The 20380-nt window shown below is 44.5% G+C and overlaps 3 protein-coding genes across 4 annotated transcripts; 1 reads left to right on the top strand and 2 right to left on the bottom strand.

Moving 5' to 3' along the window:
• Positions 1-1176: 1176 nt before the first annotated feature.
• Positions 1177-4275, bottom strand: slc35b2 (solute carrier family 35 member B2). The gene is made up of 4 exons (XM_085938296.1): positions 4021-4275; positions 3053-3246; positions 2820-2980; positions 1177-2178 (listed from the first exon to the last, which is right to left on the bottom strand). The coding sequence occupies exons 1-4, from the start codon at positions 4038-4040 to the stop codon at positions 1246-1248; spliced, it is 1308 nt and encodes a 435-aa protein (XP_085794422.1). The 5' UTR covers positions 4041-4275; the 3' UTR covers positions 1177-1245.
• A 685-nt stretch (positions 4276-4960) lies between these two features.
• Positions 4961-12772, bottom strand: nfkbie (nuclear factor of kappa light polypeptide gene enhancer in B-cells inhibitor, epsilon). Its single transcript, XM_085937825.1, has 6 exons — positions 12034-12772; positions 10232-10334; positions 8626-8836; positions 8373-8461; positions 5611-5859; positions 4961-5535 (listed from the first exon to the last, which is right to left on the bottom strand). The coding sequence occupies exons 1-6, from the start codon at positions 12342-12344 to the stop codon at positions 5467-5469; spliced, it is 1032 nt and encodes a 343-aa protein (XP_085793951.1). The 5' UTR covers positions 12345-12772; the 3' UTR covers positions 4961-5466.
• Positions 12064-20209, top strand: tmem151ba (transmembrane protein 151Ba). 2 transcript variants are annotated; one of them, XM_085937823.1, is made up of 3 exons: positions 12064-15417; positions 15566-15936; positions 17804-20209. In XM_085937823.1, exons 2-3 carry the CDS (start codon positions 15844-15846, stop codon positions 19247-19249), a joined length of 1539 nt encoding a protein of 512 aa, XP_085793949.1. In that variant the 5' UTR covers positions 12064-15417; positions 15566-15843; the 3' UTR covers positions 19250-20209. The 2 variants fall into 2 exon arrangements, with proteins under 2 accessions (XP_085793949.1, XP_085793950.1); XM_085937824.1 differs by having other exon boundaries at positions 12064-15744; positions 15854-15936.
• Positions 20210-20380: the final 171 nt, after the last annotated feature.

Genomic DNA, 20380 nt, shown 5'->3' with positions numbered 1-20380 from the left:
TGTCTCAAAACTAATGCTGCACAAAAAAAAAAAATTGCAGCATCTCTTTTGGTCACATCGAGGGGCCACAATTTACCAAATTGTGTGCGTACACACTCGAAGTACTATATGTGCAGTTTCATAGTACAAAATACACCAAGGCCACTCACTTTCCACATGGGAAGGACATCTGGCAACTGTGAGAACGACGGAGGATTTTATGATATTGACCATCTTGTTTCAGTGTTCAGTCAATTCAGGGCAATGTCATAAAGTTGAACTGTTTTTGCCATACAGCCCACAGACACTACTCACAAAAAGTTAGCTTTCGGGTGACATTTCAGGATGAACCTAAAATGCAGTCTTAAACGTGACAGGTAATTTGATTTGACTTCCTTTAAAGGGGAAGTTAAGTAAAAAAAGATGCTCTTTCTAATATTTGAATTGTGGTCATTATGTCTTCGTTGATGATAGCCATTGTATTCTTTTGTTCAGACAAGGTGTGTAGGTCTTACCTTGATAACCTTTCCGACAGTTTCGGCAGTAACTTCCGCCTTTGTCAGATATACACACTTGGACCAGCATTTTGGAGCGGCGGGAGGACAGCAGGGGGCGTGACCCACCTGTCAAATCTGACCGGAGCGTCCCTCGTAGTAACAACAGCTGAAAAGCCGTGTCACACACACCATTGTGTGACATTCTCTGACGAAGGCGGAAGTTACTGCCAAAACTGTCAGAAAAGTTATCAAGGTAAGACCTACACACCTTGTCTGAACGAAAGAATACAATGGCTATGCTCATTCTAATATGTTTTAATCTAGGGGATGACTATTTTACCACTTGCTGTTGATTGAAAATGACATCGTAGTAAATCCAAGTTAAAATGTCCGCCCCCTGAGTTTTTTTTCTTCTTCTCAACTTCTATTTTAATTTTCTGTTCTCTTAAAAAAAAATAAAAAAATAAAACTATTTTCAATTAAAAAAAAAAAAACACCCAAAAGATGAATACCCTAACTTTTTATGGAGTAGGTTTTTCTCAGCAACTAGCAGTGGCCGAACTAGTCAAATATTGTCATTAAGGGAGAAGAACATCTTGTGACTGTAACGAGGCAGGTTGTGAAACCACTTGGAGGCACAAAATATCAAACAAAATAATCCCTTTCAGTACCTAACAGAGATGATAAACAATGGACGAGATTTGTTTAAAAAAAAAAAAAAAAAGGCCCCACCGAAAACGTGGTCTCAGTCCTCAGTTTGATGCAAAAACTACACCTTCTGCATCATCGGCTGAGCCTGCCGCCGGCCTGACTTCACCCGACTACGGGCGTACACTCGCAAAAATAGAGCCAGGAATACGACGGCCATGCCAAAGACGCCGATCACTGTGACGGCGTGGCCGTAAAGGAAGCAGGAAAGAAGAATGGCAATGGCCTGGCGCAAAGTCATGATGATGGTGAAGACGGCAGCGCCGAACTGGCTGATGGTGTAGAAGATGAAGAGCTGGCCACACGCCGAGCAAACGGACAGCAGCACGGCGTGGAAGGCGAACTCCGAGTGGCGCGCCATGAACGCCACCGAGTCGAAGAATGCTCCCTGCTCGAGCAGCGAGCCCACCGTGAAGAGGCAAGAGAACAGGTTGACTCCGAACATCATCTGGACAGAGGACATCTTGTACTTGAACAGGTTGTCCTGCCAGTTGGAGGTGAAGCTATCGAAGACGATGTAGCCGCCCAGGATGACCACACCACTGAAGGTGGTGACGGTGGACGGGTGCTTGCCAGCAGTGCTGGACAACAAAAACATGCTGACGCCAACTGAGATGAGCGCCGCCGTCAGGTACTCCCAGTACTCGTAGCTCTTCTGAGAAATGATCTTACCCATGAGCATAACAGGAATGACTTTGGAGGCCTTGGCCAGGACCTGAGTGGGGAAGCTGATGTACTTGAGTGCCTCGTACTGGCACCAGCTGCTCATGATGTTGGAGAGCGAGGCAAACGAGTACTTGTACATGGGCGTGGCGTGGCGTGGCTGCTTGAAAAGTAGGCACCACAGGCCAGACACAGTCAGGGCCAAAATCCGGTTCATGAAGACCAAAAACTGAGAATCTTTGAAGCGCTCGCCCTCTTCCTCTGAAGTTGACGCTCCGTAGGATCGGGTCATCACCCTCTCCTGCAGGACCCCCCACGTCAGGTATGATGCCTGGCACACCAAAACAGCGCAATGAGTGGAAGGCGGGAAGAACTTGGGGTTGACAATGAATCATATCAAAAATAGACAGAACATTTTACAATTATCCTCTTCAAGGATGCTCAATATAACTTTTTTTCAGACCGCTATCAGTACGAGTACTCAGTTCTTGAGTAGTCATCAATACCAAGCACCGATATCATTAGTACTTTTGCTACATAGAATTTCTTCCCGAAACAATGAAAGATATCGTTTGAAAAATACCTTTATATTTCAATGGCACAAAAAATGCATGAAATTAATGGGAAAGAGGCTGATAATTACCTTCCGTTAAAATTTAATCAAACTACATACACAAACTTAATTGTTCATTATCATGGTTGCAGTTAGCGATGGCGGATCATTTTGACAAATGTCTAATATTTTACCATAACATTTTAATGCATTTTCCCTGACAGAAAACTTCTTTTGCAGAATTTTCTACAATAAAATCAACATCATTGAATTTAAAATAAAAAAATGACCTAACTGCTGGTGTGCTCACTCTTAACTAAATCAAACAATAAAACAATCCTCCCTGTATCTCTGCAAAGGATAATAACTGAGCTTAGTTATTGTAAACAGTCTTGTGTATTTAATGGGCGTATCCTCACCTGAAGTCCGGCTGCACAAAAGATCAAGCGAACGGCCTGTCGCAGCGACGAGCCCGAATCCCCCTCATTCCGGGATGTGACGGACACATCGTCCAACAAGCCCGACTTTGCTTCGGTTCCAAATACGCAGGCCTTGATAACCGTAGAGCATAAGCCACTACCTGAAACATACAAGAACCATATAAAATGTCGACTAAAATCGGAGTGGCTTTGCAGCACGCCGCTGGGTTCACCTGTGTCCAAGTAATTAGTGCGCTTGAAGTAACGGATAAGAAAATAGCCCGGGATAATGATTGTCGAGTATCCCAGCACGTTGATCAGGAAGCGAAATAGCCACACATCACGCCACCCATCCAATAGTGAGGGATCCTCTTCTTGAGCGGCGACCACAGATGGAAAGAGAAGCAACACCAGGGCAGGATAAACCCTGCAAGGCAATCACAAACAGGGCAAAAATGTCAAAACTTATTGTGACGTGTGGGACAGGATTTGGACTCAGAAGCAGACAAGACACTAAAAGTCTTTACAAAATACCAACAGAGAGCTGGATGGGACGCAGAAAACTTGGAAAAATACTAGACTTACATTGAACACTGCAATAAAAAGAACGTTTCTATTCAGTATTTTTCAGTTCAGATGGGTCAAGCACATCAGTGATGACCTGGCTCAATGCACATGAATGAAAAAGGTATGCTCCTTTTCCTCCGTGGCAGAAGGATCGGAGCCAATTCAGGGTGAGGTGGCCGTGTCTGACTCACACAGAGCGTCTTTGTGCATGACTGGGCTGTGGCCTGGACTACCAGGAGCCCACTGCAGCAAAGACCTGGACCTGAACAAGCAGTCAATTGCATGCAGGAATGCTGTGCACAGGTCGACCAGGAAGCAGTAATGATCTGTACCTGTTTAACCTGGTATTCAGGTCTGTGGGACCTAATTACATAAAATTATACAAAATTCAAGCGACAGCACCTCTAATTCAATATCAAGCATTAAAATACTTCACATTGGTTTTACTGTCACTTCATCAGAAGCAAATGGCCTTCGCAATTCACTTAACATCGTTGCAAATGGGACATGAATGACGACAATGACAACGAAAGTTACTAAAAGGCCAAATAAATGTATATTTAGCTTGTAAACGAAGACGGACTTGGGCTAAACTTCGCTTTGGTGACCGGTTGCTCCAATGATCAAACATTACCTTTGTGCTAAAGGTGACATCTTTCTCCTGTGTGCCCCAACAACTGGCGCAGCGCCGACACACTCAAACGCTGAAACGGAGCATAAAATCGGAACGTCTGGAAGACGCAAATGACCAAAGAAGGTTTGTTTTCTCTGCCTTTAGCCTCCTAGCTTCAACTTATGGCGGAAGGCTACAAGCCGATGTGTTGACTCCGACAAAAAAAAAGAACGCTTCTCGTCCGTACACCACGGGTTGCGGATGAAACTACGTGTACATAGCGCCTCCTGTCGTCGCGGAGGATTTATTGGAACGGTGCTGTTCAAGAGTGACGTCAGATGGTAATTTAACGTCCATCCATCCATTTTCTGGGGGGTGGCTGGCGTGCTGGAGCCTATCCCAGCAGTAATCGGGCAGTGGGCGGGGAACACCCTGAACCGGTTGCCAGCCTATCAATCGCAGGGCACACAGAGACGAACAACCATCCCCACTCGCACTCACACCTAGGGGCAATTTGGAGTGCTCAATCGGCCTACCAAGCATGTTTTTGGGATGTGGGAGGAAACTGGAGTGCCCGGAAAAAACCCACGCGGGCACGAGAATAACATGTAAACTCCACACAGACTGGAATCGAACCCGTACCCTCCTAAATGTGAGGTAGGCGTGCTAACCAGTGCTAACCAGTGCTCCACCGAGCCGCCCTGTAATTTAACGTACATGTAATAAATAATTTTAACTTTGAATTAATTACATGGTACAAACAGTAAAATATTTTTGTCATCATTTTGATGTTCATTTTATATCCACTGTACATGACTATAGCTCATAAGTATTGTAACAAGTGTTATCACAGTACAAGTGTTATGAAATGAAGTTAAGATATTGCGCACCATTCCAGTAAATGAGTCTTTAAAGCAGTCAGTTGTCATAATCATATTCACACTAAAGAAACACGATGCAATTATGTTTCAAACCATTTTATTACAAAATAGCATAAAATTATTTCAACAACAGGCCAGTGCAATTAACAACAGAGTAAAGCAGAAACTTCACACAATTTGGTCTTAGATTACATGTCCATGTGGAATTATGCAGTCTCATTGCAAAAAGCTGTGCTTGGAAGAAAAAAAGACACCCAAACAACTTCTGCACCAGTGAAATTTAAGAAACGGGGATAAAGTTATTTGAAATTTTGATTAATAGTTATTTAAAATATTGAGAAAGAGGTAGATCTTTTAAGAAATTTTAATGGATGTGGCGATGCAAACCTGACCATGAAGAGAAACGTATCAAGCTGATTGTTTTTTTCAATGTTCAAGTCAAAGATTGCTAAGCAGAATGGTGTCCTTACTTATCCCAAGTGATGCAGTTTGTCGATAGAACTTATAAATACAGATTTCAATCAAAAACAATACAAATCGAACAGTTCAAACAGTCGCTTAGCCTGATGCAGCTCTGTACAGTAGCTCAAAAATTCACACCGACCACCGACCTGCCAGAGATTTGGATGTCATCAAATGGGAACAGAGCCAGAATCTGAAAGACAGAGAAGTGCTGCAGTAAAATTGTAGCGCAAACGGACATCATCTGCTGCAGTTAACAACGCCTTACATCATTATTGCCATCAGCCAGGTCCAACGCTGTCTCGTCCTCCACGTTGCGCAACATGGTGTCTGCGCCAGACTGGCAAAGGAGATTGGCGATTGCCGTATCCTGCCGCCCCACGGCCAGGTGGAGCGGCGTGCAGCCGTTGAACATGGCGGCATCCACATTGGCGCCGCCACTGAGCAGTAGCTTCACCGACGTGATGTCGTGGATTTCAACTGCGAGATGCAGCGCCGTTTTGCCACTTGTTCCCTCCTGTATGGAAGCAAGGGTGCACTTCAAAATACTGGTGACATTCATTCAAGGCACACAGCGGAACCACGCAGAAATGTTTACAGTAATCCCTCGTTTATCGCTGATAATTGGTTCCAAGACCACCCGCGATAGGTGAAAATCCGCGATGTAGAGGAAATATATTGTTACAATATCCATAAGACTTTTATGAACCTTTATTGTATTTTATTGTATTTTTAAATGTACTTTTAATGTACTTTTAAATGTTTTTTGTATTCTTAAACACTTCAGTAAACATTTTAAAGTCAAATTGATTTTCATAAATACTCTTTATTTAAATAAACAGGAAAATAACAAAAATAAATAAGAGTAAATACATACATTATCCACACAAGATTTTAAAGAACCTTTATTGGAGTATTATACACTTTGTTTTTTAAACACTTTTTGTATTTTGAAACACTTTTGTAAAAACTTTTAAAGTCAAACTGACTTGCAGAAACATTTACTAAAATAAATAAGATACATTTTGAGTAAATATATTGTTACAATTGTTAGAGATGTTGCCACTCTAACTTATTTTGCAAGAGCCACACGTGAGACAGTATGCCCTTTAAGCACTTGCATGTGGAGAGTTTGTTCGTTACTGTAGGTACAGCAATGTTCGAACAAAGTCTGCCTTTTGATTCATGCAAGAGAGTATTTATTGAGAGAAGTAGGGTGGGGGTGAGAGTGGCCAAGGTGGGGGTGAACCCCTGGCCTCTCGGGGTCACAGCAGGGGGTGTTTTACGATGTTGTGTAAACAGAACACCTCTGCTTGCTTCCTCTGCAGTTGGTCAATCAGTTCAAAGGACCTTAGCACTTTGTTCTACTACTTTGTTAAGACAGGACAAGCTATGTTAATTATTACAGGTTATATTCCAACATAAGCGTAGGATCAAACTAATCTATCAACCCTAACAACAATAGCAACCGGTTCAGGGTTTACAGGTTATATTCCAACATAAGCGTAGGATCAAACTAATCTATCAACCCTAACAACAATAGCAACCGGTTCAGGGTATCCCCCGCCTACTGCCTGATGATGGCTGGGATAGGCTCCACATCCCGCGACCCCCGTGGGGACAAAGCGGTTCGGAAAATGGATGGATACAATATCCACACAAGACTTTTATTAACCTTTTTCGAAGCGTGGCACCTCTCTGCTCTTGCGTGCTTGCCGACTGACGCGCCCCCATGGCCCAGCATGACCGCATCCATACAAGACTTCCATCCATCCATTTTCTGTACCGCTTTCTCCCCACGGGGTGGCGGGTGTGCTGGAGCCTATCCCAGCAGTCATCGGGCGCGAGGCAGGGGACACCCTGAAAGGGTTGCAAGGCAATCGCAGGGCACACAAAGACTGCGGCATGCTCATTGCCAGCCGCTGTTCCAAATCCTGGACGGAAGTCCTTTTTTTCCTACGTGCGCGGTTACTACTGTTTCTGCATGGCGGTGCATTTTTCCTTTGTGCGCGGCTGTGTCACGTCTCAGCTCTCGCCCTGCTAGCCTATGGCATTCATGCGCCTTCCTCCGCACTAGACCTCTGAGGTCTAATCATCAGTACTCACAGTTTTGTCTGTTTTGACACGCACGCCTGCCACCTGATTCTCGTTTGCCTGACCCGCTGTGCACGACGCGAGCTCGCTGACCAGTGTAAACGTGCAACAACTCCGCTCTGCTCTTGCCGTGCTGACCGGCTGTCGCGCCCCTGCTGCCCAGCGTGAGGGCATCCTCACAAGACTTTTATAATTTTATGACGGGGAAACAGGACAATCCGATCTGGAGTGACAAGCAGACAAGCAGTTCTACTCCGCTTGGCTATCGAGGAGACATGATAGTATGTATGTAATGAAGTGCAAGTCTGAGGTGCTGCTGATATGTTGATGCAGACGGAGTAAAGTGCGTCAGGCTGAGGTAAAGTGTAGTTAGAACTGCTAAGCCAATATGCTGCAAGGACACAGATCAACATGTTCCCATTGGCCATTCGTGTCATATGGCCAGACAAAGCCATGCGCTCCAAGTGACGCCGCAAAATGATGTAACGAAGTCAAATTCCTTGTTTGGCGAATAAATTCTTCTTGAATCTTGAAAAAGCTGCGACCATCGGGGAGTCACTGATGGTGTAGGGGTGCACTTGCCTGTCTTGTTGCCTGGCTTGTGTGCGTCATTGCATATGACGCTCAGAATGTGTATGTGTGTGGCAGACTTAAAAAAACAAAACATAACAACAAAAAAAAACATCTGCGATGCACCGAATCTATTCGCAATATTTGTTTATAAAGAAATCCGTGATTGAGCGAGGCCGCGACAGGTGAACCGCGAAGTAGCAAGGGATTACTGTACTAGTAATCATAGTTTGCAATATTGTATATTTATAGTTTACGTTCGTGATTCATACAATTCCCAATTTATTACCGGCACGTTACAGGCGACTGATGCCCGTCCAAACCCAAAATAGAATTTTACACGCAGCATACCAAGAAGACACTAACCTTGATATTCAGGTCTGCGCCCTTTGCCATCAACAGCTTTATTATTTGATGTTGCCTGCTGAGCGCTGCCAAGTGAAGACACGCAAGACCTGCAAGTGGATTTTTGTGGTTTAAGATGCAGAAATTTAATAAGAGATGCAATGTCGGTGGTTTTCCAAAACGACAACAAAACAAGTAGCGGCCAGATGAGTTACATTAGTGATTTGGTTAAAAACATGAGCTGGTGTGGCAGTCGAGTGTTGTTGTAGCTCACCTCTCCAATTTTGGGTCTCCAGGACCAGAGCAAGCTTGCCAGGGGACATCCCGCTGGTCATATCAGCAGCACATGTGGTCAGGCCGTGATGGCAGGCCACGTGCAGCGCTGTGTTTCCATCGCGGTCCTGCAACTCAACGCTGATGCTTTTGTCCACCAGACTCTTGACCACTTCTGTCAGGTTCAAGTAGGTGGCCAGATGCAATGGACTCTGCAAAAAAAAAAAAAAAAAACCACCACAAATGATTTATTTATTCATCAATTATTTGAGCAGCAAAGATAAATCACAGTGGTGATTGAAATGGTGAAAAGAACAATCATGCTGTTAAGATTGCAAACTAGGACACGTGTGTGGGTGCTGGCTTAAAAAAATAAAAATAAAAAAAACATGCAGATTTTTTTTTCTATGTGCAAATGTTAGAATGTCTTTGAATGACTACCAAGAGGAAATTAGGCAAGCAAAGTGGACTGGGTAAGAGAAGGGAGCTAAGTGAGTCATTGCTGAGTCTTCTGAGGTTTCCACTGACAAGTTGTGTCGCTTTGCTCCATTTTCACATCAGCTTTAAACTAAAAGCAGGAACCAGATTACACAGCTTGTACAACTAACAATTCGCTGCGCGTTCCCCCCCCCCCCCCTTCTACTGAGGAAGAGCACGGGAGTTTCCACTAAAGAAGTCAAGAGCCAACACTGGAACCACCTACAGCAGGGGTGTCCAAACTTTTTGCAAGGAGGGCCAGATTTGATTAAGTGAAGGGGCCCGGGGGCCAGTAGTTTTTTCAGACATTTTTTTAACTACAATTTCATCCAAATAAACACTGTTATAAAACAAATTTCATTCTCCCAATTGTCTTTATTTTTTAAATGACAAAATAACCAAATATAAGCCACTCAGGCAGATGTGAACAACTCTAAAAACACAAATTCTGCCTTTCATTCATATCTGAAGAGTCCGATAACATTGAATAAACTGTATGAAATACCTTAAATTTACATGAGTTTAAAATTATTTTCGCCTCATGAACATTTTAAACAGGAGTTATAAGTAATACATAAAATACGATAACATTGAACAAACTGTATGAAATACCTTAAATTTACATGAGTTTAAAATTATTTTCGCCTCGTGAACATTTCACACAGGGTTCACGCAGCCGGTTCGCGCGTACCCTTTTTACAACGGGTTTATTTCCGCATTTGACTTGCGCATGCTCCGCATAGCAGGACAGCTGGAGTCATGTTCTCGCTATGAAATCACGCCGGGTCGCGCGAGATTACATTTCTGCGGCATAAATATAAAATAGCTTTGGTACGTGTGTATTAAAGCACTGGTCAACAATGGCGGCGGGCCACATACTAAAGATTTTATCACAGAGGCTGCGGGCCTGATGAAATTTGACCACGGGCCGCAATTGGCCCGCGGGCCGGTCTTTGGACATGGCTGACCTACAGGGACGTCCCAAAGGGAGGCTGATGGTGACTAAAAGAGGAATACCAGTTCTCTGGAAGTATATTGCTTAAAAACAAATAAAATTGGACAACTTCCACAATCCACATGACACCCACTGGAACATTCTAGGGATAAGAAGCAGTCACCCAAAAACTTACCTGATACAAATAGTTCTGAATGTCCAGGACTTCTTTTGGGAATAGTTGGATCAACTGTTTTGCAATAGATGTGTCCTCGTGGATGATGGCCAGGTGCAGGATTCTAAGCAAGTAACAAACAAACAAACAAACAAACAAACAAACAAACAAACAGACAGACAGACAGACAGACAGACAGACAGACACACACACACACACTCATAGTAAATAAAAAGTAATCACAGCAGACAGAGACAATACACTTATCTAATTTACTCACAGGCTTAACAAGCAGAAAAAAAAACTAAACTCAAACCCTGAAGGGGAAGTCATAGAAAATTCAATGTGTTGTGTGCAAAAGACAGGAAATGGAACAAAGCATTCAAGCTTATTTTAGACTAAAGAACAATCCAAAAGATTGGCACACACATTTGTAAAAATACATTTCTGCAAAACATACGTGACACTTGACAGTGCTTACAACACTGTAAGTGAATGGCTCTTGTTTTAAAAAAAAAATCATTTAAATGATTAGTTAAGCCATGGCTAAATAAAAAAAAATATTTGTGTTTTAAAAAATACTCCAAATGTATTACATAAAGCATTGCATTCACATTGGGTCAAATATATGCTAATGGGATCACATTTCAAAGTCCGCAGGTGAATGGGTAAGCCATGAGAGCAAATGTCTGCATAAAGACACGACTTCCTGATTTGAGTCAGCATTGGATAAATAAGTACAGAAGAAAATCCTACAGAGGAAAAATAAAGCCTACATGGCTGCAATGCGTTTGTCTGGTTCACACGTCTCCTTCCCCTTGCAAATATTGACACTGTATGAGTGAAACCGCATGGCATCATAACTGACGAGCATCAAGCGGAAGCCAAAAGAGGTCACAGAATACACGTCAATAATTCTGCAACTATTATCGACTGCTGGAACAGAGTCTGCACTTGTCAATCGGGGCCGACCGACCGGTGACATGCACAAGAGGCCTGCATGGGATAGTAACATTGGGTGTGGCAAACTTAAAAGGTGCAGACTGACAAAATGCCATTCAAATAAATTCCAAGACGGCTCCATCTTGTAGGCTGGCAATAACATCCGCCAATGATAATAATCGTTTAAAACGAGCAAAAAAATTAACAGAAGCAGTACTGTGCTATCCTGATAAACAAGTTTCTTGGATTTAAAAAAAAAAAAAAACGAGCTGTCCTCAGCGCACGCTTTGTCTGTGCTGCGTGGGGAAGTCCAGGCCACTCTCTTTCACTTCTGTTTTCGCACTCGCGAGCCTCATAGCAGTCTGTCGGCATGCATGACAAGTATGTCCACTAAATAGACGAAATCTCCTACAAAACCAGCATCAATGTTTTCAGCATACATGCTTGTGAGGAATATATTTGATAATAATAGGATGAATAGGAGGTGAATGTTGCGACAAACCAAAAAAGGACAATGTGTGCCTTCGAGAGGTGTGACCTGATGATTGACACGGACTGGCTGGTTATTTCAGTGTGCGCATCTCAGTAGGAAATAGCAGCGGCCAGTCTAATCGTTTTATATTTGTGTCTTTGACTGTTTGTCCTGCTTAGTTAAAATATGAATATGCACCTGCGACAGGGGCTCTCCTTGCAAACACGTGACGGCGTCATTGGCATGCAATTGATGTGATGATGTGCAAACGTGTTTTGTAAGGCATTAACACGTAAAATGGTTCATTATCATTTAAGGTTCTTCATTTGATCACGGCATGTGTTTAGCTGCAAATGGTGCATTTCATTTACCAGCGTATTCCTTGTTTGCCTTTTTTCTTTAAACTTACGTATCTCCATCTTCCGTGATGGACGTGAGAATGTTCTCCTCCTGTTCTGAAATTCGAGGGCTGGTCCCTGGTGCCTCCTTGGTGTCAAACGTGAGGCCCTTCACGATTTCGGCCAGGCTCTCCGCCGTCAGTGACGAGGAGGCATATGCCGAATCCAAGCGCTCTTCCACGGCTGAAAATGTGTCCCTCGGCTCGCCGCTGCACTCCCGCTGCTGATCCCCAGACCTCAGTATGGAGCAGTAAGAGTTAATGCCCGAGTCCACACGACTCTCCTCCAGAAAATCATCTTTTCGATGGTCGCCGCTCGCCATTGTAGATCTCCCCGGTCCGTCACCGACTAATTTCCAGATAGAATTCAAAGGCTGGTGGCGGGTGTCGCCGGCAACCGGGACTCCAAAGACGCGGAGACCACCGGTTGTGGAAAAAGCCGAAGTCGAGAACTGGTGCCTTTCATGCCACTGGACGACTAAAGACGTTGGTCAAAAGCTTCGGTTACCCGATTGTGACGTATTGTGCTGGCGCCTTCGAAGGTTTCGACGCTCATTACGGACGTGAGAGGACTGCAAAGCGGCTGTCTGTCGTCGAGATATCCGGGAGCGGGGCGAGCTCCTCCGGGTGGGGTGCATATGAGCAATGCAAGGCAAGGCGAGAAGGGGAAGAGCCGACATCTGAAGAGCTGAGCTGTTTTTGTCACGCGGGGAATCCCCACCAGCGCATGCGAGACGCTTTGCAAAAGTCAAAGCGGAATTAGCACAACTGCGCATGCGCATTATAATCAGAAACATCTCGTCACTGTACATTGAACATTGCCGTTTCTTATGCCAGATGTGGGAAAATAATCACGCTGTAGTACAGATACTTGCCTTTTTCTTTTAAGAAAAATGCTGGTAAAGTAGAGTTGAAGCATTGGGCTTGTCTAAAATTAGTTTAATGCTGGTTCCAGGTTAAGTTTATCTGCAACAAAGCACAGCCTCATGAACTAAAGTGTGGTATACTATTTTCAATAAAATACCACCTACATGCTATTATTGTGGGCATTTCCCGCTTTTTTGTTTGAAGACAAATATAGTGACTTGTTAATCACATTTTTTTTATCTAGGTACAAAGCCCAATTGTACTTGTTTTCCCAAAGGCATTTGTTAAATCTGTGTAAGTGCACATTTCTCTTGGCCGAAAGGAAAAACAACTTCAACTTATTTCCTTTTCTCGCTTTAAAATGCTTGTTGTGGTTTGGCCTTTAGAGGGCTCACTTACATCTAAGGGAGCCAGATTTATCCCAAATATTGACTGTCAGACTGGAAATATTGTTGCTGCCAATAGCCGCCATCTGTTGGGTATTGTGCGGGATGTCCGATGTTGAGCCAGGAAATACAAAGATGTGGAGTAAAGAGTTGTGTGGTGAATTGTCTTCGTGGCTTCGCTGGTCTTCTCAAAACACTTGATGAAAAATGCTGGCTTTGAAAAAGGAAATGCTTCAGGGACACACAGCTGGTTGGAAAAATATTTTATTCAGCCGATGTCAGAAGATGTTCTCTCACGCCCCACAGACACGATGTTCGGAAGCCCCCCGTCTGCCAGGCAACGCCTTTCTTATACCTGGCGAGACTCATGAACTCATCGCTTTGAAGAGTAACTATTTGAGACCCTCGTGCATGCTGGCTCTCTGCCCATACAAGGCCCTCAACTTGGTTGTTTTTGTGGCCCAAAACACCTGTCAACCCATTCATCTTGTCATTCATACCTTATTGAAACCAAGCACAATTGCTCAACACAAATAACCCTGATCCTCCTCACGCTGTCGGCTCAGATGTCCTTGGGCCTCATACAGAGACATTTGTCTGCAAAATATACCACAGTTGGTTCTTTATTGGCAAGATCTTGGGCTGTTTAATGGCGGCCAGTACACATGGCCCGGCGGCACATGAAACAACAACTTCCTTCTCCAGGTCAGCTTGTTTAATACTGTCTGGAAAGGCGGGAAATTGTCACATAACCATTTAGTATCTGTGTGTGGGGGGCGTCACCCCCCTGTGTGTGTGTGTGTGTGTGCCAGTGTTTGTGTGTCCATGTGGGTGTGGGTGTGTGAAGCATCAATGCAGTAGTACTGGGGTAGCTAGTGCATGTTGCTTTCTGCTCGTCACCTTCTGCTTTCAGCTACTGCCACCGGCTAGCCCTTTGACAGGGGTGAAAAGAGGAGCAGAGTGCGTAAGCCTCCTGCTGCCGGTACATACCCTCTCCACCGTCAGGACTCCTGCAGTGCCTCCCCGCGGCCACACACGGATACTGGGCATACTTGCGGTCCCAGGCTAAACTGCAGGAGATCTTGGAGCAGCAGTGGGCCCCAGAGAGAAGGCGTGCAGGTCCACCGGTGTGTGGACATGCCCTGGCGCCTCTCAACCACTGCCCCAGCTATGGGCAAATAGCACGGGCAGATGGGGCTCATAGCCATGCAAGGCAACCCATCTAGGAGAAGGCCACTCCAATGTAAAACTGAAAACCCCAATGCCTAATGGGTGCACTCATGTGCTATTGCTACGGGAGTCAACACCTAATGAAAAAACTGTGGAGAAAACCCGCATTAGGCAGTCACCAATAGAGGTGTTTCTGGCAGTCTTCTGCAACTCTCCTCTACAGAAGGTCGTTGTGCACTGCATGCCACTGGAATATGTAGGGAGAAGCCAAAGGCAGTGAGGGTGGAGACTGTGCGCCACTTCCCTCACTATAATCTACTCCAGGGGTGTCAAACTCATTTGTGTCACAGGGTGCATCATAGTCATAGTTTCCTTCGGAGGGCCATTACGACTGTCAACACCTTATATGTATAGGTTACACACCAAATTGATGAATAACAAGTTTTGAAATCATAGACTAGTAAAAACTAGTAAAAAAAAAATAAAGACATGAATAATAATACAAATTGATAGCAATTTCATTTTTTTTTCAAAGTGAATACAATTTCTAATTTTAGTATTGACACATGTCGTCCATTCCCAATTTGTCTATGCGGGAAATGATGTAGCGGGCCATAACTGGGGCCAGTTATGACGGGCCTTGAGTTTGACACCTGTGATCTACTCCTTTGCGCAGGCCCGCTTCTGATACCCTATGTGGGTGTGTTTATACAGTTCTGTGCGTGTGTATTCGTGTTCTCAAAGTAAAAAAAATAGTCAAAGTCCGCTTTATTGTCAATTTCTTCACATGTTAAGACACACAAAGAGATCGAAATTACGTTTCCCACCGTCCCACGGTGACTAGACACAGTACACAACACTTACAATCAAATAGCACAAAGAGTAAAAACGAAGTGAGATGAGTATTGTCGGGTTTATTTTTTTGCATTTCTAAATGACTGAAGATTGAAAGGTGCGTGCATGGGACATGCAGGTGAGAGGGTTCCAAATAAGGGGGCGTGTGGGGGGTCGCGTCTGCTGTACCAGCTCCGCCCCCGCGCGATCGTGCGGCGTGTACGCGCATCGTTGTTAGGTGGCATGGGGATGTCAGCGCACACATTTTCTTCTTTGTCCCCTTCAAGGCCACGATCGGTAGCGGGAAGCTGGCTTTGTCGTTAATGAGCATCCCTAGAAGCGCTCGCGTCTCGTCTCGGCGACGAGACGTCGCGTCGCGCTCTCTCTCAGCCGTTCGTCTGAACTGCCCACCTGGATGATGTTTCAGTTGAGCGTCGGGGTTCCCCTGGTTGGGATTCTTTGTCAGGTGGCTACCCCATTTGTTTAGGATTTTGGCAATAGTGCCCACACCCGCTTCATCCCATCCCAAGTGGAGCTCCATGCAAGAAGTCGTTCTTTTGTCATCATGTCCCCAGCATCGGCAACGGCGGCTAGTGAACGCAGCACCTGCACGCTCGCCCCCGAACAGGAGCCAGAGCCGGACAGCCCCAGACTAGAGGTGCGGTGAGAGGGTTAGTTGTGTTTGGTTTTATCCAAATGTGTGGGAATTTAACTATGTTGTTGGAGCGATGCTCTGGTGGAAATAACAAATTGCTGAGAACTAAGTGGTTTATTTATCACTAGTGAAGTAAGCATCATAGGTGTCCAAAATAGGGTTCCAGGACCTCCTACAGGGCAGAGAGCATACTTAGTGGCACAAAGCGTTATTTTTCTTTTTTGCTACAACAGTAACTGAGTGTGCAGTCTTTGCAACATTTGTAACCTTGAAATAACACTTCCAGGCCATTAATACAAAACAACTACGTGAAAAAAATATAGTTTTGTTTCACTAATTGGTGATTATTCATAGCCTGTAATTGGAGTGATCTTTCTGTTCCTCATAATCTGATTACAAAAATAGAATTTTGTATTTAGTTAATTTTAACAGCTTGATTGTGTCCAAATTAGGGCGAAGAACAATGATATTAAATATACTGTTTCAGAACAAGATGTGGTCTAAAATATGCGGCAGATAAGCTCACCACAAGTCACCTGTCCTTTGATTTATTCACCCCCTATAAAAACAATTCTGTGTCCAGATCATAACCAGAGCTGGATGTTGTATTCAGTTGAACACAAACAGAATATAACCCAATCAAATATCAAATGATGGCTCAGTCAAACTTGTAACCTCAAAATATCCGTGGCACAAGAGGCTTTTTATATAACAACTGATCGTATTATGTTAAGACAAAGTGTCTATGAGTGGGAGTGTGAGAGTGGTACTTAATCAAAGACGCGACACGGATTCCCTTCTATTGTAAGGTTTTAAGGGCGACATATCTTTTTGTATTTATTCATCCTTCTTTTGTAAAAAAATAATGCAGATTGGAGTGCATATACTCTGCTGCCAATGATGTTAATATACCCTGTATGCCCGCTGCTTGAATGAAGGCACTAAAGAGTTACGTAGTACATGAGCCGTAAACTGTGTCATATATTGATTGTACTTGTAGAACATGCGCAGATAACGCTAAGCAAATGCAGTCGCCTCATCGTCTCAATTTAATGTTAAAATTAACCCTCGCAATGAGGTGCCCAACCTTGTGACCAAGGTGGAAGTGAAAAGCATTAAATATGAACATGTATTATTGACACTTGCTTTTGTCACTTGAAGTGCTGCTGCTGACATGTTGGATTCAATACATCAAGGCAGTGATGCTGACTGTTGTGTTCAGGGTTTGACCTATGGAGAAAGTCCAGACACTACCATTTGGTTGAAATTAAACTTTTGTTTTTTTGGGGAAAAATCTTAAAACCCCTGATTTGCACTTTTATTTGCAGCCTGGCGTTTACTGTTGAATGAACATAGTAATAATTAGGCCCTTCCTGCATGGGACTTTTCAATCATGCCAGGTTTGCACAGCAGCCTTCCCAATAAAAGCGTGACTAAGTCATGATCCAGGATTGCTCTTCCTTGAGGTGATGAAGGACGCCACCAGCATCTACCCATGCCGCATCATCATTGGCTTGATGAATTGAATATGGACATAATATGTATGGACTTGAACTAGCAAGCACATCTACTTCATTGAAGAAGATAAAGAAGATGAATATTCGGACAGACACGCATTGTACTTGTGCACCAATAGGAATTTCTCTGACTTTTAGTCTCTGCGTTGTAATCTGCACAGACCGTGACATGTGCAACCGCTCATGCATAAACTATGGAAAAGCACTTACAACACAGAATATTTAACTAAATATTTCATATGCACAAGTCTCTGATTTTGAGCCATTTTTAACTTCATATTTTCGCTAACTATGTCAAAGATTCTCTTATAAGCATACAAGATAACAAATGTGGTCGTACCTGTTGTGTGCAGCTGCGGCCTCAGAAACAGTCGCTGCTGAAGTCCTTGTGTCAGGAGACGCACTGGAAAAGCCTGCTGCTCAGCTTGCTCATGTATGGCTGCGTGGGCGTCATGACCTGGTGCCAGGTGATCACCGTCACACGTCTCTCCTTCGACAGCGCCTACAAGGGGAAGTCCATGATGTACCACAACACTCCCTGCTCCAATGGCTACATCTACATCCCCCTGGCATTCCTGGTCATGCTCTACGTGGTCTATCTCGCGGAGTGCTGGCTCTGCTACACCAGGAATGAGATGCAGTACAAAGTGGATGCGGACGACGTGGCTGAGCGAGTACGGAGGATGAAGCAGGCCACGCCGTGCATCTGGTGGAAGGCCATCAGCTACCACTACGTGAGAAGGACGCGGCAGGTGACACGATATCGTAATGGAGACGCCTACACCTCTACTCAGGTCTACCGTGAGAGGGTCAACACGCACGTGGCCGAAGCAGAGTTTGACTACGGGAACTGTGGGGTGAAGGACATCTCAAAACACTTGCAAGGCCTTGAGCACTTTGTCATTACTAAACTGAGGTTCACCAAGTGCTTCAGCTTTGCCAACGTGGAGTCGGAGAACTCTTACTTGACGCAGCGGGCTAGGTTCTTCACAGAGAACGAGGGCCTGGACGATTACATGGAGGCCCGTGAGGGAATGCACCTGAAGAATGTAGACTTTAAGGAATACATGACTGCCTTCAGTGAGCCACGTCATCTTCCCTGGTACGCATCACATTCTGCTTTCTGGACAGCGGCTGCTTTGACTCTTTCCTGGCCTTTACGGGTGCTGATGGAGTTCCAAACCGCCTGTGTCCATTACCACGTGGAGAAGATTTTCGGCTTCGACTATGTGCCATTGACGCCTTCAGAGGAACGTCCTTATTGCAGGCACATCCCACGGGTCAACACCATCGACAGCACAGAGCTGGAGTGGCACATCCGCTCCAATCAGCAACTCGTTCCCAGCTACTCTGAGGCGGTTCTGATGGACTTGGCCCAGCTCTCGGGATCCTGCCAGAACTACTCGGCTTGCCATCGCTACGGCAGCTACAGGCAGAACTGCCAGTGGTGCCACCACGCCATCAGCAGTTCCTCCATCTTCTCACGCAGCGCCCTGAGCATCTGCAACACTGCGAGCCCACGTCTGCCCTTCAACGCCAGCCGCTTCTCGCTGGGCCAGTTATATGGCTCCAGACGGAGTTGCCTGCGGAGGAGCGGCGGGAGCCTGAACGAGCCCCCAAGTTGCCCAATGGAAAGCACGCGCTGCCTATCGGTCCAGCAGAGCAGCGAGGAGAGTCCTCCGGCGTACCAGGATGCGCTCTACTTTCCCGTGCTCATTGTACACAACAACGAAGGCTGCCTCAATCACAACCATCACTCCCTGCACAGAAACGGCTCGTGCGTGGAGACCTCGTTATGACCCTCGAACAGGATTAGTATGAAAAATAGGACAGAGGGGAACCCGATATGATGTTATTGTTGCTTCATATACTGTGGCTTCAGAAGCTCTTTTGTCAGGTCAGTCCTCAACTGTGCTATAAAGCCAAAATTCAAATAACCAAGCACCCAAAATGCCTACAACTTACATATTTGTCCAATGAAAAGCACTGAGTCTATAACTTTTCTTAGAAAATAAATACCGTGGAGTCTTTTTAGGGTGACTACAAACAGTGTGCTAGGTCATTTAAATAACTGTATAGTAAAAAAAAAATCTCTTCTTAGAAATATTAATTGACAAAGCAAAACTAATTCAATGCTGGAATTTCAAAGCTGGTGCAACTTGAAAATGTTTACCAATGCCTGAGAGCAATGCAGAAATATCCCATTAGCAGAAATGGCTTGGTCGCAATGACGTTACACTTCCTGGCTTGGTAAATATAGCAACACGCGTTATTAATAATTCAGTAGAGAGCGCTAAAGGACACAAGCACTACACTAATTTTCTTGTAAGTTTTCACACTCGCTGTAAATTTTGTACAAATACCAAAAACACGATTAAAACATTGTAATATCAAAACTTTGTCTACTAGTTCCATGTTGATTTTAATACTCAGCTGTCTTGTTTTTTTTTTTACTTTAAGTGCCTAGCAATTGAGCTATTATCAACAAACATCTTGCCCTCTCTCGTCTAAATCAAGTTTACCTTTGTGTGTTTATATGCATGTCCCCTTTTGATTGTTTCAAATGCAATGTTTTTTCTGACTTCCTGGCAGTGTAATAGAGCTACTGCAGAGGTGCTGCTGCAGCTGCTGATGCCTATCAGAGAGACAAAGCGGAGAGCTGGCTCTCAAAGATGCTGAAAATAGGCAGGGGCCCTGCACTCACGACTGATAGTGTCACTTGGAATAAAATGAAAAGATGGCTTGAAAGAACTGAGGGCTGCGATGCGGATGTCAGGGCGAGTTTGCTTGCAAATTCCAGAGGCCACTGGACTATTCGTGCAAATCGGGAGCACCGCAAATCTTTGACGATATGAAGACGTTGCTCTCTGGGGGAAGATGTGGTTCAATTTGATCAATCTGTGTTTGCAGAACACGTGAAATGTTTCGCG

The sequence above is a fragment of the Syngnathus leptorhynchus genome, chromosome 18 (genome assembly GCF_054491065.1).
Source record: "Syngnathus leptorhynchus isolate UIUO chromosome 18, UIUO_Slep, whole genome shotgun sequence".
Classification (NCBI taxonomy): Eukaryota; Metazoa; Chordata; class Actinopteri; order Syngnathiformes; family Syngnathidae; genus Syngnathus; species Syngnathus leptorhynchus.
Note: the sequence above shows the minus strand (reverse complement) of the source record. Positions and strands in the feature narration are given on the sequence as shown.